Genomic DNA, 18,822 nt, shown 5'->3' on the forward strand with positions numbered 1-18,822 from the left:
ATAAAATTTGACAGTGAAATGAGATTTTTTTTTAATCTCTGGAAAATGGATAGGGTTTTTTATTCTCTTCTGGGATTTTTATAGACTATAAGATTACACAGACCTTGATAAACAATGAAGATCATGGTAGTTGCAGCCCTTGTTAAATTGTGAATTTGTAATGCTACAGTTATTGGGATTATGTTGAATACCTGGACAGGAATGCTCACATTTGTTTCTGTGAAAATGTGTTTACATGTGTCATTACAGTTCCCTGTAAATGTTTAGATAGTGTGCTCCTGTCCTGTGTACACATTTGATTATGTGAACCTTATCCATAACATTCTCTCACTCAGTTGCTTGGTGTTTGTAGAGTTAGATTTGTAGAATAAACTGTCAATTCCTGCTCTTTCCTCAGACATGGGACACGATGTGCAGGTGAAGTTGCTGCAGCTGCAAACAACTCCCACTGCATTGTGGGAATTGCCTACAACGCTAGAATAGGAGGTGAGGTATTGGTTGTACTGTATTTGTATGGCTCCTTAAATGTATTTATGAACAGTTTTTGTTGTTTTTCCCCTTTATCAGTATTTATGTTATTTGGTTTTAATTACAGCAGAATAGAGTAAAATTAGGGAACAACCATGTTGTGTGTGATGATTTGCAGATGTTAATGCTGGATTTTACAGTTGCAAATTGAGTTTTACCAGCGACATGTTAGCCATTTACCGGCGATTTATGACACAGGTGCACAGCCATTTTTAGATCTCTCCAGAGATGTTCAATCGGCTTCAGGTCTGGGCTCTGGCTGGGTCATTCAAGGACATTCATAGAGTTGACCTGAAGCCACTGTTATATTACTTTTTTATGAATTTCTTCAGCTTTCGAGGATGACTTTGAGGATAGTGATTTGTACCCTTTGCTCCCACATAGCTTAGCTTCTGAGCTTCCCCAGGTGGTGTACCTATATTTGGGTAGTTTTGCCCATTGCTCTTTGCAGCACCTCTCAAGCTCCATCAGGTTGGATGGGGAGCATCGGTGCACAGCCATTTTCAGATCTCTCCAGAGATGTTCAATCGGATTCAGGTCTGGGCTCTGGTTGGGCCACTCAAGGACATTCACAGAGTTGTCCTGAAGCCACTCCTTTGACAACACCACACTCTGATCTGTGGGTAAATCCCAGAGGCTAAAATCTGCGAAAAATCCAACTTGCGGAAAGTGGACACAAATGAGTATAAATGTCTCTGGGAGGGCCTCTGTGCATGTGATTATTTGACAGTGGGAGCATCTTAAAACCTCACACACTTGGCAGGAACATACTTCAATTGGGATTGGGCCATCCTCTCTCTAAAGGTATGAGAGCGTGAAAAGGAACAGTTCCTATCTATTTAATGCAATGGGCACTTCAGCGAGTCAATTCTAATTCTGTGCAACAAAAAACAGTTTATTTTGTATGAAAGTACCGCAAATAACTTGAAGTTGCATGTCACAGGTAATCATGTATATGGCAATGAAGATGCAACAGTTGCAGAGTTATTGAAGAGTTTAGAGAATTCTCAAAATCTAATAAAGCACAAAGTAAAAAATGTCTGACAAGAATGCATGTTACCTCAGGTTCATATAGAAACTGTACACTGTATTGCAGTGTGCATGTTGTAGCTATGTTCCAACATGCTTGAATTTTCTGTGATATGATCTGTATTTCACCATGACATGCTTGACAAAGTATGACTACTTTTCCACATATTACGTTTGCATTCCTCCTGCGGGTCTTTGCATCTGTGATACATATATGGAGCTGATAGATTCCACTCAAGTTTATACCCCCCACCCCCCCCCACCCCCGCGCGCGCCACACCAAACCGCTGCCCAGCAAATACGAAACAGGTGTGTTTTGGATGGATGTTGGAGCTTAAATGCAACGGAATGGCCAGTCATTGTGTCAGTAATTACATCACCTTGCCCTGTCATCATAAATATTAACAGCTTGGGGTATTTATTTATCGTAGATTTAATAAATAAATAAATGGTTAATCATGGACACAATACAGGCTTAAACTGATTACAAATAGCTGCTTCCAGTGGTGGGCACAGCTAACCAAAAAGTTAGCTTTGATAACAGCTAATCAGCTAACTGAAAAGTTATATTTTATAAAGCTAAACCGATAAACCACCCAAAAATGTATCGGAAGCTACAGCTAACCAATAACTGATAACTTTCAGTATTGTCTCCACTACACTTGCACCTACTAATGAGCTGATTTTGAGTTTTAACACCACGATCACTTCTGGTAGCATTAAAGCTGACCACAGACCCAAACAATGAGTCAGCACTTCTGTCTTTGTGCACCCTGCCCACTGCTGGAAGTTTCTAGCTTGCAGCAGTTAACTAACTGAGAGGAGCAGCGAAGCCCAACTCTCTCTCTCTCTCTCTCTCTCTCTCTCTCTCTCTCTCTCTCTCTCTCTCTCTCTCTCTCTCTCTCTCTCTCTCTCTCTCTCTCTCTCTCTCTCTCTCTCTCTCTCTCTCTCTATATATATATATATACACACACACACACACACGTCATTATTCCTTAACAGAATATAGTGTTTTTGCCGTGAGGCAGAGGTCTTGGAAAATAAAGCAGTTTTGTCTGATGGTTTTGATTAAAATTTTTTTTAATCTGGATAGAATAACTCCATTAATGTCAATTCTGTCATTTGTACAAAGTTAAAATATAACACATATCTTCATTTTAAATAATGCACTAATTCTGAAGTTTTGTAACACAGACAGATGTCAAAGGGATTATGGATAAATGAGCCTCCGCTAACACTAATTGGTTGACTCATTCATTCTATGTGAAAACCAGCACGTTAATGTGATGTGATGTGTGTTGGTATTTACGTATAAACGTGCTTTTGTAAAATATGCCATTTTATTCACATGTTTTAAAAAAGCCATTTGCAAAAGCCAAAAGTTAAGTTGTGATTACCGTCTGATATAACCAGGGTCAAAATGCATAGAACACTGCCATCTACTGGTGCCCAGATGCTCAGACCCATACCCATAATCCTTTGTGTACCAGTTTTTTTTCCGCATGCCAGAGAGTTGCTGCGGTTTAAACAACAGAATCCATGACAACAATTGTAAATGAACATTATACAACCAAAATGTACATTTTTATTTCTTTAGCTGCTGCAAGAGGCTGCAACAACTCTCAGGCGCACAAAGGATTAAAGGATATCTCAATAGTTAGGGCGAATACTGCTATGAACACTACTGGCCAGTAGATGGCAGTAGAGGCCGTGAAAACTTGCCAAAACAAATATTCCAAATAATCCGTGTGCTACGTTTAATCTGCATGGAATTTAATAAATGCAAACCGAATTTCAGACATCTTATATATATTACTCCCGAACAAAGACGACAAACAATAAGCAGGACGTTATAAAGCAAACAGGAATCGATTGCAACTCACAGTGATTCCAAATGAAAATAATGGAGAAGCAACCTGAGCTTCTTCTGGCATTTTTACATAAAACAAACTGTAAACCCAGAGAATATATTCACGAGAGTTTTAGGCACAATATACAAAGAGTTTAATGCTGTTGTCTGTGTGGAGCCTGATCAGAGCGTCTCAAATGCATTTCTCCTGTCATGACTGTACTGAGATTACCCATAATGCACCTAGACACAGCATGTCCACACTAAAACCTTCAAAATTAGTGCAATACTTTAAAAGTAAAACATATAGCTGATGTTTTCACTTTATAAAACTTCAGAAGTGACATTAATTTAAATAACATGTACGGAATTAGTTTGGTTAAAATTTTAACCATAACTTAAAACTGTATGCCTCTGGATGACTTGGGTGATATTGCTGGTGAGTTAGTATGGTGTCAAGAGTAATTATCTTGTGGCCAGTTCTCCTCTGTCTGCAGAGGATAGAGCTGTTTATCTGCTACAAAAGATTTAACAGGTAAGTGCTAAAATCTTTGATATCAGACTTAACAAAGGTTTTGAACTATCCATCCATCCATTTTCTTCCGCTTTATCCGTAGTCGGGTCGCGGGGGCAGCAGCTCAAGCCAAGCCGCCCAGACCTCCTGATCCACACACACCTCCCCCAGCTCCTCTGGGGGAACTTCAAGGCGTTCCCAAGCCAGCCGAGAGACGTAGTCCCTCCAGCGTGTCCTGGGTCTTCCCCGGGGCCTCCTCCCGATGGGACGTGCCCGGAACACCTCTTCAGCGAGGCGTCCAGGGGGCATCCGGAAAAGATGCCCGAGCCACCTCAACTGACTCCTTTCGACGTGGAAGAGCAGTGGCTCGACTCCGAGCTCCTCCAGAGTGACCGAGCTCCTCACCCTATCTCTAAGGGAGCGCCCAGCCACCCTGCGGAGGATTCTCATCTCGGCCGCTTGTACTCGCGATCACGTTCTTTCGGTCATGAGCCAAATCTCATGACCATAGGTTAGGATCGGAATGTAGATCGATCGGTAAATCGAGGGCTTTGGTACCCAACTCCTGGAGAAGGGCTGGGCGCTCCACTTTTCTGGCATTGCCCACGGTGAGAGGTGGAGAGCTGGGGTCGCATTGCTTATTGCTCCCCAGCTCAGTCGCCATGTGTTGGAGTGCACTCTGGTGAACGAGAGGGTCGCGTCTCTACGCCTTCAGGTTGGAGACAGGTCTCTCACTGTTTTGTCGGCCTACGGGCCGAGCAGCAGTGCAGAGTACCCGACCTTCTTGGAGTCCCTGGGAGGAGTAATAGATAGCGCTCCGACTGGGGACTCCATTGTTCTCCTGGGGGATTTCAACACCCACATGGGCGGCGACAGTGAGACCTGGAGGCGGGCGATAGGGAAGCACGGCCTCCCCGATCTGAACCCGAGTGGTGTTCAGTTGTTGGACTTCTGTGCTAGTCACAGTTTGTCCATCACGAACACCATGTTCGAGCACAAGCGTGTCCATAAGTGCACGTGGCACCAAGACACCCTGAGCCGGAGGTCGATGATCGACTTTGTAGTCATATCATCTGACCTTTGGCCACGTGTCTCGGACACTCGAGTGAAGAGAGGGGCTGAGCTGTCTACCGATCACCACCTGGTGGTGAGTTGGATCCGCTGGGAGGGGAGGAAGCCGGTCAGGATGCGGACGCTCATAGCTGTGGTCACAAGGTCTCTGGTGCCTATCGCGGCGGCAATCCCCAAACCCGGTGGTGGACGCCGGAAGTAAGGGATGCCGTCAAGCTGAAGAAGGAGTCCTACTTGTCTTTGTTGGTAGGTGGGACCCCGGAGGCAGCTGACAGGTACCGGCAGGCCAAGCGTGCCACAGCCTGTGCGGCCGCAGAGGCAAAAACTCGGGTCTGGGAGGAGTTCGGGGAGGCCATGGAGGCCGACTATTGGTCGGCCTCGAAGAAATTCTGGCAAACCCTCCGACACCTCAGGAGGCGGAAGCAGCTCTCCACCAGGACTGTCTACGGTGCGGGTGGGGAGCCGTTGACCCTGACTGAGGATGTTGTCGGGCGGTGGAAGGAATACTTCAAGGCTCTCCTCAATCCTATCGTCACATCTTCCGAAGAGGAAGCAGAGACTGGGGACTCAGAGGCAGACTCATCCATTACCCAGGCCAAAGTCACCGAGGTGGTTAGAAAGCTCCTCGGTGGCAAGGCTCCTGGGGTGGATGAAATCCATCCTGAGTACCTTAAGTCTCTGGATGTTGTGGGACTGTCTTGGCTGACACGCCTCTGCAACATCGCGTGGCGGTGGGGGACAGTGCCTCTGGATTGGCAGACCGGGGTGGTGGTCCCTCTGTTTAAGAAGGGGGACCAGAGGGTGTGTTACAACTACAGGGGGATCACACTCCTCAGCCTCCCCGGTAAGGTCTATTCCAGAGTACTGGAGAGGAGAATTCGACCGATAGTTGAACCTCAGATTCAGGAGGAGCAGTGTGGTTTTCGTCCTGGTCGCGGCACACTGGACCAGCTCTACACACTCAATCGGGTGCTCGAGGGTTCATGGGAGTTCGCCCAACCAGTCCACATGTGCTTTGTGGATCTGCAGAAGCGTTCAACCGTGTCCCTCGGGGCACCCTGTGCGGGGGTGCTCTGGGAGTATGGAGTACGGGGTCCTTTGCTAAGGGCTGTCTGGTCCCTGTACAACCACAGCAGGAGCTTGGTTCCCATTGCCGGTAGTAAGTCAAACCTGTTTCCAGTGTACGTTGGCCTCCACCAGGGCTGCCCTTTGTCACCGGTTCTGTTCATTATCTATATGGACAGAATTTCTAGGCACAGCCAGGGTGTAGAGGGGGTCTGGTTTGGGAACCACAGAATCTCGTCTCTACTGTTTGTGGACGATGTGGTTCTGTTGGCTTCGTCAAATCAGGACCTTCAGCGTGCACTGGGGCGGTTTGCAGCTGAGTGTGAAGCTTCCGGGATGGAAATCAGCACCTCCAAATCCGAGGCCATGGTTCTCGACCGGAAAAAGGTGCGTTGCCCTCTTCAGGTCGGTGGAGTGTCCTTGCCTCAAGTGGAGGAGTTTAAGTATCTCGGGGTCTTGTTCACGAGTGAGGGACGGATAGAGTGTGAGATCGACAGACGGATAAGTGCAGCATCTGCAGTGATGCGGTTGCTGTATCGGACCATCGTGCTGAAGAGAGGTTTTGAACTATTTCAGGTTTATTCACTTGACCTGTAAAAGCATGTTAGCAATCTAAAAATTATCATCTTATCGGAAGATAATTGGTCCGATGATGATTTTCATGGTTATCTGAAAAGTTAATCCGATAATGAAAACATTAGCTTCAATAATTACCGGTTAGCGGATTAGCACTTTTCTGAGTATAATCTTGACTGCACTGTCTTTATACTCCATAAATCATATTTTTTTTTCACTCCCTGATTGTATATTCTTTCTCGCTCTCGTCTCCCAAATACATGCTAGCAAACATATTTGTTGGATTGACTAAAAGTGCAAAAACGATGTGATTCAAACCAAACGTTTGGAAAACTGGAGTCATACATGTTGTGTACTGTCACAGGCAGGAACACAATTTTACTTGATGTCAGAGACCTGCACGCACCCTCACTGACAGCAGGGTTAAACCCAAGTTCATGATCTGTGGTCATGAATTTTGGGTAATGACCGAAACAGCAAGGTTGCAGGTACAAATGATAGAAGTGAAATTCCCAGATTGAGTATCTAGGCTTGCATTTAGTGATGGTGGTGGGGGAGCAGAGGGGGTCTGAACATCTGGGAGGAACTCTGAGTAGAGTTGCCACTCCTCCTCATCGAAAGGAGCCAGTTGAGGTGGTTTGGGCATCTGGGTGAGAATGCCTCAGGTCTTCCAGGCATGTCCATGTGGTTGGAGGCCCAGAGGAAAACTGAAGACATGCTGGAGGCTTTATTTTTCCCATCTGCCTTGAGGAATGCATTGGGATCCCCCAAGAAGAGTTAGAGGGCCAGGACATGGATAGGGAAGTGTAAGACGAGCTGCTTAGTCTATAAACGTTTGTCAGACAGTTTGTTGTATATTTCCGTATTATGTTTTAAGGATCTTATCATTCCTTTCTTCTAGGTGTGCGCATGCTCGATGGCGATGTAACAGACATGGTGGAGGCCAAGTCTTTAAGTCTCCAACCTCAGCACATCGACATATACAGCGCCAGCTGGGGACCTGATGATGATGGAAAGACTGTGGATGGCCCGGCGTCTCTTGCCAGGCAGGCCTTTGAGAATGGCATCCGTATGGTGGGCATATGCACATTAACATACTGATACATGAATAAATAAACCTGTGCTGCTCTGCTCCACGAGCTCTTTGACATTAGTATTTTCACTATGAAACATATATAAACTGAGAAACATCCTGCAAGCGGACATGTGATTGTATGCCAGTCTTTCTGGCTCCTCTTTACATTAGAGATGTTCTGTCTCTAATTAATTAATATATTCATAACCAATGTTGCATAACAAACTGCTACTATGTTTGTTGTTTTCTGTAGTAGGGTGGAAAAACTAAATGGTCAAGATTTGTGGTGTAATTCACTGGCCAAGCCTCTAATCTCAGCTGAGTGTGCGTGTGTGCGAGAAAGTATTGTCTGGATGTTTGAGTTCTTAGACTGGAGTAACTTGAGGGGAAAATGCGACAGACTGGTAGGGAAATGTGTGTGTTTGAGCTGCCGTCAGTGCTTGAAGTCTGACTTTTAAAGATGACCGATATGAGAGGTGTGTGTGTGAGGCTGAGTGTACGAGGTGTGTTTGTGAGCCTGTGTGCCACTTTCCTATGATTGTAACACTCTGCAGAGACGGTTTATCACAGAGCTGGGGTATGAGAGATATAACTGACAGCTGCGAAGAGAGAAGAAGTGCTGTGCTTATAAGATTCAAACAGCTGTGTGCAACCTCGGCTGGCTGACCTGTTTTTGTGTGTTGTTTTGATGATTTTTGTATGACATATGAAGTAAAGTTTTTCCTGATAGTATGTTGATCATGATGGCGTTCCATGGTATTTTTTCCCTGCTTTGATAGCAATGTATTCATAGCCCAATATTAACTCATGTTTTTTAATATTTTATTTTATAACTTTCATGTGTATATCCATGTGGAGGATGGGCTACTAATATACTAATATATCTGCTTTTGACTGCTGGTCACATTTCTCTCTTACTGCCGTAACAACTAATGTGAATGGAAAATTTATTTTAAAGTAATAGATACGACTACATTGATGTATGGATGCTATGAACCAGTCGATGGCTCATTTTGAATGTTATAAATCAGTTGAATTAATGTTTTGCTGCAGCTTCCGTTTCTTCAAAGGTTGACTCGATGCTCTCGTGAGACTGGTCACAAGGATGTTTAACTTTGCCTGTGCAGTATAACGTAAATCAACATGTCCAGTAATGGTACACAGTATAAATGTCCCCTTTTGAACTTCAAGTTCAGTTGACAATTTGTTAATATCATTCCAGTTCAGAATGGGAAAGTTATGCTGTGCTGACAGCTGGGTTCTTCTTCTGGCTTTGTTCTATGCTGTGCTTTCTGTTGCTGTATGTGGTGTTGCCCCAAGTAGTGATCAGTAGTTTTAGGTCTTATGTTGCGTTTATATTAATGTTCAGTGTATATTATAATAGACAAGTAGCCTCTGTGTGCCTGTTGGTGCGCGTGTATGGTTTCGATCATGGAGAAACTGTGAACAGCTGACATTTGCCCATTGATATGCTTATATATTGTGGGTCAAGGATGAAAGCTGTGAAAAGGGAAAGTTGATAAGACTAATATTTTTTGGAGACAGTGGATGGAACAATGGATGTTGTGCTGCAAGGCATCAGGGGACTTCGAGGTTTTGGGGTTTCAAATGTTGTTATCGTGGTTAATCTTAGTTTTTTTTTTTAACAGTGTTGTTTGTGTTATTGATTTATTGTGTTTTTGTAGTTCAATTGGTTTAGTCAGTTTAGTTAAGTGCCATATTGCCATTCCCATGACTGAGAAGTGTAGTGTGTTTGATGTTGTCTGCCACATTTCTGTTTTTGGGTCTGTAAAAATAAAAGCACCTGTTGTGGCAGAATGCAGAAAAGACACAAATCTCTGCGTGTGAGCATGCATGTGTGTAACTTCAAACTCGGACAAACTGGGGAGAGCTGACATTTGCTGCTTGGTATTCTTAAGTATTTTGGGTCAAGGATGAATGCCGCCAAAACAGAAAGCTGATGGGACTAATATTTTTGGACAAACTACGGATATTAGCAAACAAGACTGAACAATGGTATGATAATTATGTTGTGAAAGTGTAGTGACACGGACCCACAACAGGGGGCGCAAATGAACGGCCAATAGATGAGCCAAAAAGTAACAATTTAATGTTGTGAAATGTGCACAACGAACATACAGACAATCTCAGAATATAATTACAGTCAATCCACAAAGGTGACGTGTGGGCAGGCTCGAGGATAGAAGACGTCTGTCCTGAGAGGAGCCGGAACCACACGATTTCCGCCGCCACAGAACCTGGTGAATACTGGAGCCGCCAAGTCCCGAATTCCCAGGTGATCACCGTCCCCGACTGTCGGATCTGGTACTGCTGGCGAGAACAAAGACAGTCAAGTGTGGGTGTGTGTACACTCAGTAACAACAACGGTGGGAATGCCACCTCCACCTCTCACTCAATATTCTGTAGAGTACCGCAGTGATTCCTCAGGGGAAAAGAGTGCCGTCCTGCACTCACTCAGCTTCCACAGAAAGAGGAACCGGTACTCCTGCAAACACTCACAATATACAGATATATTGCAAAACAAACGGCTGAGGATATTACCTCCAATGAAGTACGATATCTCGGCGATGAGGTGGAGATGACGTCTGGGTTTTATGGAGTGCGATGATGAAGAATGTGTGACAGCTGTCAGGAATTAATGAGTGCCAGCTCTCACTCCCGGCTGTGTCCGTGGCGGCAGCGCCCTCTCGTGCCTGAAGCCCGCACTTCAGGCAGGGCGCCCTTTGGTGGTGGGCCAGCAGTACCTCCTCTTCTGGCGGCCCACACAACAAATTACATTGGTGGACTCGTGCCATTCCAGCAGGTGGTGGTAAATCATCTGTAGTGTGCTTGCGCGATTTTATTTTGTAAATTCAACATCAGCACATAATATAATTAATACGTTAAACATACATGGATGATGCAAGAAAGTGAAAACATTTCCTTTGTGGAACATTTAAAATTCAAATGACAAAATAGAAGTAATAAAGTAATAATTATGGGTGGATGGGACAGAATGGGTGTTACATGAGACAACTTGGATGACCTTGTAAGGAGCCTTGCAACCGCATTCTGGACCATTTGTAGGTGGTCCAGCAAAGACTTACTGAGGCTAGGGAACAGCGAATTACAGTAATCAAGACATGAAGAAATGAAGGCATGAATGATCTGTTCCAGCGCAGCTTGAGACACAGTGTTTCTAAGGTCCGTAAATGAAAGAAGCATGATTGCACGAGAGGGGTAATGTTTGCATCAAATTTGAGATCCTGGTTAAATGTAACACCCAGATTTCTGACTGCTAAGTGAGCAAAGGAGGACAGAGAACCAAGGTTCTTAATCACTGAGGGAACAAACTCCTCAGGGGCACAAACAAGATACCTAAGAAACCTATATCCCCCAGGTTGAAATGGACCATCTGATCATAACACGCAGCAGGTGATCTGACTGTCACGTCACCCACGTGAGCTGTGTTCCACATGACGCGGTATCAGTCTTGCGGCACGCTGGCAGGATGCGCGCAGGCTGGCTGGACACACCGCCAGCACATGTGGACATGAGACGAGTGAATTGCTTCTCATTCATGTCATTTCAGGACTGTACATCTGTGACCATGGGTCATCTACAGAGGAACAGACGGATCATATTTGTATTGTCCGCTTGATAAGAGGGATCCAATATAATGCAATGTTGTTATATGCTGTGTGATTTTAATTGTTTTTTAATTACGTCCATGTCCTTCCTGATGTCAGGCAGTTTCCTGCACCTTTCACAGGCCAGCAATGGTAGCTCAGTGGTAAAGTTTCTGACTGGCAACCAGAGCTTCTGGAAAGCGTGGGTTTGCATCCCATGGGTCACATGTATTTTTTATTTTTTTAGCCTGTTGAAAATACTGAGGGACACAGCCAGAAATCAATGATCTGTTGATTATTGATAAACCACACGGGCCAGTGGTGAGAACCTTAACCTTATTAAATAATGAAATGGGGATGATATCAAGTGGGCAGGTGGAAGGTTTCATTCTCTCAACCAGACTAATGAGCTCTTTCATTGATTTTTTTGTGTGAAATTGTCCAGTACTGATGTTCAGGTGAAACACAGGACAGGAGAAGGAAGAGAGGCATTGTCGTTTACCCAGATATTATGAATTTTACTGATTAAAAAAGGTCAAAAAGTTCTCACAGTCTTCATTTGACTGAATGGTTGTAGCAGGAGATGCAGGTGTGACAATATCTCTAATTGTGTCAAATAAAATTTTGGGGTTCTGTCAACTTAAAAATGAGTTTAAAAAATTAAAAGCACCTTTAAATGAAGGAGGTGGATCTAGAGCTTTGTGGATGTCCACAAACGCTCCACTTTTCCACAGGTTCTCTTTAAACTGCGAACACAGTCATTCATTCAGGGGGAGGAGTTATGTTAGTGATGAATTTAGTGGCAGATTTATCTGAAGCATCATCAACATGAAATTAACATCTCCAACAATTAAAACTCTCGACAGCTTCAGATGGTCAGACAAAAAGTCAATGAACGCCCACAAGAAGGAGGTGCATGGACATGGACTGTATATTAAAACACAATAAAAAGGACAGATTCTTCCAACTTCCAAGATCTGAGATTCAAATAATAAGAAAGTCTGTGTGCTCACCCATTGGCACATGATTCTGCTCTTAAAAACTGCAGCAAGTCCTCCTCCACGTCCTGAAGAACATGGTGAGCTGAAGAATCTGTAATTTTTGGGACAAAGTTCAATAAGAGGAGCGTGGTCCGTTTCCCTCTGCCATATTTCAGTCAGAAACAAAAAGTCCTGGTCCTTGGAGAGAATATAATCGCTCAGGACAAAGGTCTTATTTGTAACGAAATGCGCCGTCCTAAAAGTAGCCGGAGCCAGGTTCACCGCTGAGGACAGCCGGGGCAAGGTGCGCAAGACCGGCAGAGATGATCCACTGCACCGGTTGGTTCCGCATGCCAGGATGGCATAACAGCCTTGGGGAAGGCAAGAAACACCTGCGGAGACAGCGAGTCCCCCCCCCCCCGTGATGATTCACAGAGGAAGACCGGCCATACATCCACGCGTCTGAAGACAGCAGGTTGATCAAAAGGCAACAACGACGTCTTCCCACAACATTTTCCAGAGCAGCCTCAGCCTCCCCTGGAACCCAGCTATTCTCCCCCTCCTCTGTCTGCATTCAGGGAAGCTCCTGTAGCACTGACTGGCACTAGCATCACCAGCTAATGTCACAAACGAAGGCCACTGAAAGGGCACGTCACCAAAAGATGAAAATGGAGCATCCAGATTTTCCATAGAAGCTCTGATATTTAGCAGAGCCTGACGATCATACACCCAGTCAGCAGCAAGACCATCGTAGACCAGCAAGAAGACTAACAATAGAAAACACACAACAGGTACACGAGCAACAGCAACGGCAAAGCCAAACACAGGTGCCATCTTTCAGTGGACCTGATTGAACTGCTTGTCATGAGTGTGTGTTTTTATTTTAGTTATTACTTTGTAGGGCCTCTGGGTCTTGGATTTTTTTTTTTTGGTTTTGGAAAAACAAAATATAAATTAATAAATGTTAAAAAAAAAATAACAGTGGGTCTCTGGGGGGAAAACAAGATTCAAATGAACTGGACTTTCTAATGGCAACAGGCAATCTCTTCCACAGTGTAGGAGCACAATAAGCAAAGGCTCTAAAACTTGCTGACTTCTTTTTAACCCTGGGAACACAGCAATCCTGCATCCTGTGATTGCAGAGCATGAGAAGGCACATAAGGTTTAACAAGTGTAGCAAGATAAGTAGGCACCAAACCATTTAGTCTTATAAGGCAGCAGCACAATTTTAACGTCATTCTTAAAGTTGCAGGAAGCAAGTGAAGGAAGACCTTTATTTAATGCGAGATGCTCTTCAGTTCCACTTTAGATATACCATTGATGCCTTGTGTATATCACATTAAGTTTAGCCAAAATATGATGGTAATTTACGCCATTTTAAAGCTGTGTTCGAGAAATTCTGAAGTAGAGTTGCTGCTCACACAGTGGCAAGTTCCATTCTTCTTTTATAGCATTTTTATACCAAAAAATAATAATAATAATTATAACTATGAAGCTTTCCCAGGAATTGAAGCATTAAACCAAATAAACTCCAGAGCTCTTGTATTGTTTGGCTTTTATGTGTCTACATTGTTTTCCAGTTTCATATGTTTTTTCTCATTCTCTTGCATATTACTGTCCTCTCTTCCTCATAAGTTCTTTCTTTCTCGGTCCTCCCCTTTCTTTTGCTAACTGCTCTTCCAAGAACTTGTATTGTGTTCATCTGTTGGCGTTTGCTCCTGTCTGATCCTCTTCTCAATCACACATACTTACTGCTACCTGATAGAAGCCTTGTGTTTAAAAAAAAAAAAAAAAAAAAAACCGCCATTCCACCTTTTCTTCTCTTTTGTCTGCGTGTGCATGAAGAAGATTGAGGCTTGTGTCCTGGCAAACAGTTTGATGCTCAGCAACAGTCTGTTTGACTGTCTCACTGACTTCTGGCTGAACTTTTACCTTGCACCGTGTTCACCAGAGACATTTTGTGGTTCAGTTCATTTTCACCTCTGTCACTTCAGCAGATGCACTTTTCTGATTGAAAAATTAATAGGCATTGGTTTGGGAAGGTAAATAATGAGAAGTAATTGAGAATGAATTAATGCCCTGTTATTGGCACATGGACTTGTCTGTATTCACACTTTGATTGTCCTCCGCTAACTACATCTGGAGTGTGTATTTTAACGCAGTGTGAAATCTCTTCTGCAGTCTTGGGTGGAATGTCAGACAGCTGCCTGGCTGTACACAGAATGCAGCTTGTTCAGTTGTTACTCGGTGTTCAGCGAAAATTTGGTGAAATGCTAAATATGTATGACGCACCAGTATTTCTGGCAAATTTAATTTTGCGGGATGGAGGGATCTCACAAAGACCCTGAGCATAGATGAAGATTCTGTCAAAGTATCCAAATGTGGAAGAAAATTTGACTCGGGACAGTGAAAGGAGGTTGAGGTTTTCAGAGAGTAATTATGAATATTGATATGTTATATAGACCGACCTGTACACCTGGATAAATATGCTTGGATGTTATGAAGTCTTGGTGTTTTTGTACGACTTAATAACCAAAAGCATGAATGAGGCAGCTGATGCCGTTCATCCAACAAAGCTCCAACTCCAGTGTCTTATGTGGACCTTTATTAGATTTCTGTGACTGGCAGTTGGTTTGTTGTGTACTTTTTTATTATAAAGAGCCACCTTTCAAGTATTGGCTAAATCAAATTCATTTAATAGAATTTGTGCGGGAGGTTGAGAGATACCGACTGGAGATAGTCGGGCACACCTCCACGCACAGCTTGGGCTCTGGTACCCAACTCCTGGAGAGGGGCTGGGTGCTCCACTTTTCTGGCGTTGCCCATGGGGAGAGGCGGAGAGCTGGGGTCGCATTCCTTATTGTTCCCCAGCTCAGTCGCCATGTGTTGGAGTTCACTCCGGTGAACGAGAGGGTCGCGTCCCTGCGCCTTCGGGTCGGGGACAGGTCTCTCACTGTTGTCTCGGCCTACGGGCTGAGCGGCAGTGCAGAGTACCCGACCTTCTTGGAGTCCCTGGGAGGGGTACTAGATAGCGCTCCGACTGGGGACTCCATTGTTCTCCTGGAGGATTTCAACGCCCACGTGGGCGGTGACAGTGAGACCTGGAGGGGGGTGATTGGGAAGAACGGCCTCCCCGATCTGAACCCGAGTGGTGTTCAGTTGTTGGACTTTTGTGCTAGTCACAGTTTGTCCATCACGAACACCATATTCGAGCACAAGAGTGTCCATAAGTGCACGTGGCACCAGAACACCCTGAGCCGGAGGTTGATGATCGACTTTGTAGTCGTATCATCTGACCTTCGGCTCATGTCTCAGACACTCGAGTGAAGAGAGGAGCTGAGCTGTCTACCGATCACCACCTGGTGGTGAGTTGGATCCGCTGGGAGGGGAGGAAGCCGGTCAGACCTGTCAGGCCCAAACGTATCGTGAGGGTCTGCCGGGAACAACTGGCAGAACCCTCTGTCAGTGAGGTCTTCAACACCCACCTCTGGGAAAGCTTCTCCCAGATCCTGGGGGAGGTTGGAGACATGGAGTCCGAGTGGACCATGTTCTCCACCTCCATTGTCGATGCGGCTGCTCGTAGCTGTGATCACAAGGTCTCTGGTGCCTGTCGTGGCGGCAATCTCCGAACCCGGTGGTGGACACCGGAAGTAAGGGATGCTGTCAAGCTGAAGAAGGAGTCCTACTTGTCTTTGTTGGTAGGTGGGACCCCAGAGGCAGCTGACAGGTACTGGCAGGCCAAGCGTGCCGCAGCCCGTGCGGTCGCAGAGGCAAAAACTCGGGGAGGCCATGGAGGAGGACTATTGGTCGGCCTCAAAGAAATTCTGGCAAACCATCCGACGCCTCAGGAGGTGGAAGCAGCTCTCCACCAGCACTGTCTCCTCAGTCCCCTTGTCATGTCTTCCGAAGAGGAAGCAGAGACTGGGGACTCAGAGGCAGACTCATCCATTACCCAGGCAGAAGTCACCGAGGTGGTTAGAAAGCTCCTCGGTGGCAAGGCTCCTGGGGTGGATGAAATCCATCCGGAGTACCTTAAATCTCTGGATGTTGTGGGACTGTCTTTGCTGACACGCCTCTGAAACATCACGTGGTGGTTGTGGACAGTGCCTCTGGATTGGCAGACCGGGGTGGTGGTCCCTCTGTTTAAGAAGGGGGACCGGAGGGTGTGTTTCAACTACAGGGGGATCACACTCCTCAGCCAACCCGGTAAGGTCTATTCCAGAGTACTGGAGAGGAGAATTCGACCGATAGTTGAACCTCGGATCCAGGAGGAGCAGTGTGGTTTTCGTCCTGGTCGCGGCACACTGGACCAGCTCTACACACTCCATCGGGTGCTCGAGGGTTCATGGGAGTTCGCCCAACCAGTCCATGTGCTGTGGATTTGGAGAAGGCGTTTGACCATGTCCCTCGGGGCACCCTGTGCGGGGTGCTCCGGGAGTACGGGGACCGGGGTCCTTTGTTAAGGGCTATCTGGTCCCTGTATGGCCGCAGCAGGAGCCTGGTTTGCATTGCCGGTAGTAAGTCAAACCTGTTTCCTGTGCACGTTGGCCTCCGCCAGGGCTGCCCTTTGTCACCGGTTCTGTTCATTATCTTTATGGACAGAATTTCTAGGCGCAGCCAGGGTGTAGAGGGGTCTGGTTTGGGAACCACAGAATCTCGTCTCTGCTGATTGTGGACGATGTGGTTCTGTTGGCTTCGTCAAATCAGGACCTTCAGCGTGCACTGGGGCGGTTTGCAGCCGAGTGTGAAGCATCCAGGATGAAGATCAGCACCTCCAAATCCGAGGCCATGGTTCTCGACCGGAAAAAGGTGCTTTGCCCTCTTCAGGTCGGTGGAGTGTCCTTGCCTCAAGTGGAGGAGTTTAAGTATCTCGGGGTCTTGTTCACAAGTGAGGGACAGATGGAGCATGAGATCGATAGACGGATCGGTGCAACATGTGCAGTGATGTGGTCACTGTTGTGGTGAAGAGAGAGCTGAGTAGGGGGGGGCAAAGCTCTTGATTTACGGATCGATCTACGTTCCGATCTTCACCTATGGTCATGAGATTTGGCTCATGACCGAAAGAACGAGATCGCGAGTACAAGCGGCCGAGATGGGTTTACTCCACAGGGTGGCTGGGCACTCCCTTAGAGATAGGGTGAGGAACCCGGTCACTCGGGAGAAGCTCTGAGTCGAGCCACTGCTTCTCCATGTCAAAAGGAGCCAGTTGAGGTGGCTCAGGCATCTTTTCCAGATGCCCCCTGGACGCCTCGCTGGAGAGGTGTTCCAGGCTTGTCCCATCGGGAGGAGGCCCCGGGGAAGACCCAGGACACGCTGGAGGGACTACGTCCCTCGGCTGGCTTGGGAACGCCTTGGGGTTCCCCCGGAGGAGCTGGGGGAGGTGTGTGTGGATCGGGAGGTCTGGGCGGCTTTGCTTGAGCTGCTGCCCCCGCGACCCAACTCTGGATAAAGCGGAAGAAAATGGATGGATGGATGGATGGAGAATTTGTTCCCCAAAATCAACAAGAAATCTTTTGATCAAAGAGAGAGATGCAGCCACAGTATGGGCACGGCCCAAAGCACTTGCACTAGTCAAATGAACTGGACTTTGGGGGCATAACATGCTTGGGCATGGTATGGATGGCTTTGTGAGTACACACTTAACCTGAAAATTCCTCTTTAAGAAACATAGTCAAGTTGTTGTGGTTTGTCTTTCGGCTGCCCCCCACCCCCACCCCCATTGTTCAGGGCTGCCACAAAGGACACAGTACAGATCAGCATTGGAATTTGGCACGTTTTACTGCGGATGCCCTTGCTGACACAACTCCAGTTCTATATGGAGAAACACACACAGTCACTGGTCTTCCAGAATGGTTTAACAGCCAAATACTAATCAGGACGGACTCTGTTTCATTTCTGAGATCTGACAGATCAGGTGTACACAAAGCAGAATGACCATCAGAAACCTACTGAAATCAAAGTAACAAATTTTTAATAAACTACTCAAAGCATGAGTTACTTTCTTTAACCCTATATCTAGGTCATCTTCTTACAGTAGTCATGTGAAAATTCTAAATCCTGTGGTGCTCCCCCCATTTCTGCTGCTTGTGTAGATATGGGCTCATGTACATTGATTTTTTTGATATTATCATGATGGGGTGTTGTGAGTAGAATTTTGAGGGGAAAAATGAATTTACTTCATTTTGGAATAAGGCTGTAACATAATAAAATGTGGAAAAAGTGAAGCGTTGGGAAGACTTTCTGGATGCACCGCAGGTGAGGACATCCAAAAATAACACCCATGATTCCTGACAAATAAGCAATTGTTTAAATGACAAATGTACTTGGACCTTTATAAAACACAAGTCTGCTTTCTCCTGAGCTTCTGTCGAGCCTTCAGTCTGCTTGCGGAGGTGGAAAGATGAAATTTTTAAAGTGGAGATGATGGTATTCCTTGTTAGATTTTGTAACAGAAAGTGTGGTCAGATGTGTGGACAGGGATTGTCATTAGCTGCTTCTTGTTCTGT

The 18,822-nt window shown here is 45.7% G+C and overlaps 1 protein-coding gene across 3 annotated transcripts in view; it reads left to right on the forward strand.

Annotated features, from left to right (window-relative positions):
- pcsk5b (proprotein convertase subtilisin/kexin type 5b) overlaps positions 1–18,822 on the forward strand; it is a 330,784-nt gene that overhangs the window by 93,645 nt on the left and 218,317 nt on the right. For all 3 annotated transcript variants that reach the window (XM_034170406.1, XM_034170404.1, XM_034170405.1), the window contains exons 6-7: positions 398–486; positions 7,534–7,706. In XM_034170406.1, coding sequence (XP_034026297.1) covers positions 398–486; positions 7,534–7,706 — 262 coding nt within the window. The remainder of the gene's footprint in view (positions 1–397; positions 487–7,533; positions 7,707–18,822) is intronic.

The sequence above is a fragment of the Thalassophryne amazonica genome, chromosome 5 (assembly GCF_902500255.1).
Source record: "Thalassophryne amazonica chromosome 5, fThaAma1.1, whole genome shotgun sequence".
NCBI lineage: Eukaryota > Metazoa > Chordata > Actinopteri > Batrachoidiformes > Batrachoididae > Thalassophryne > Thalassophryne amazonica.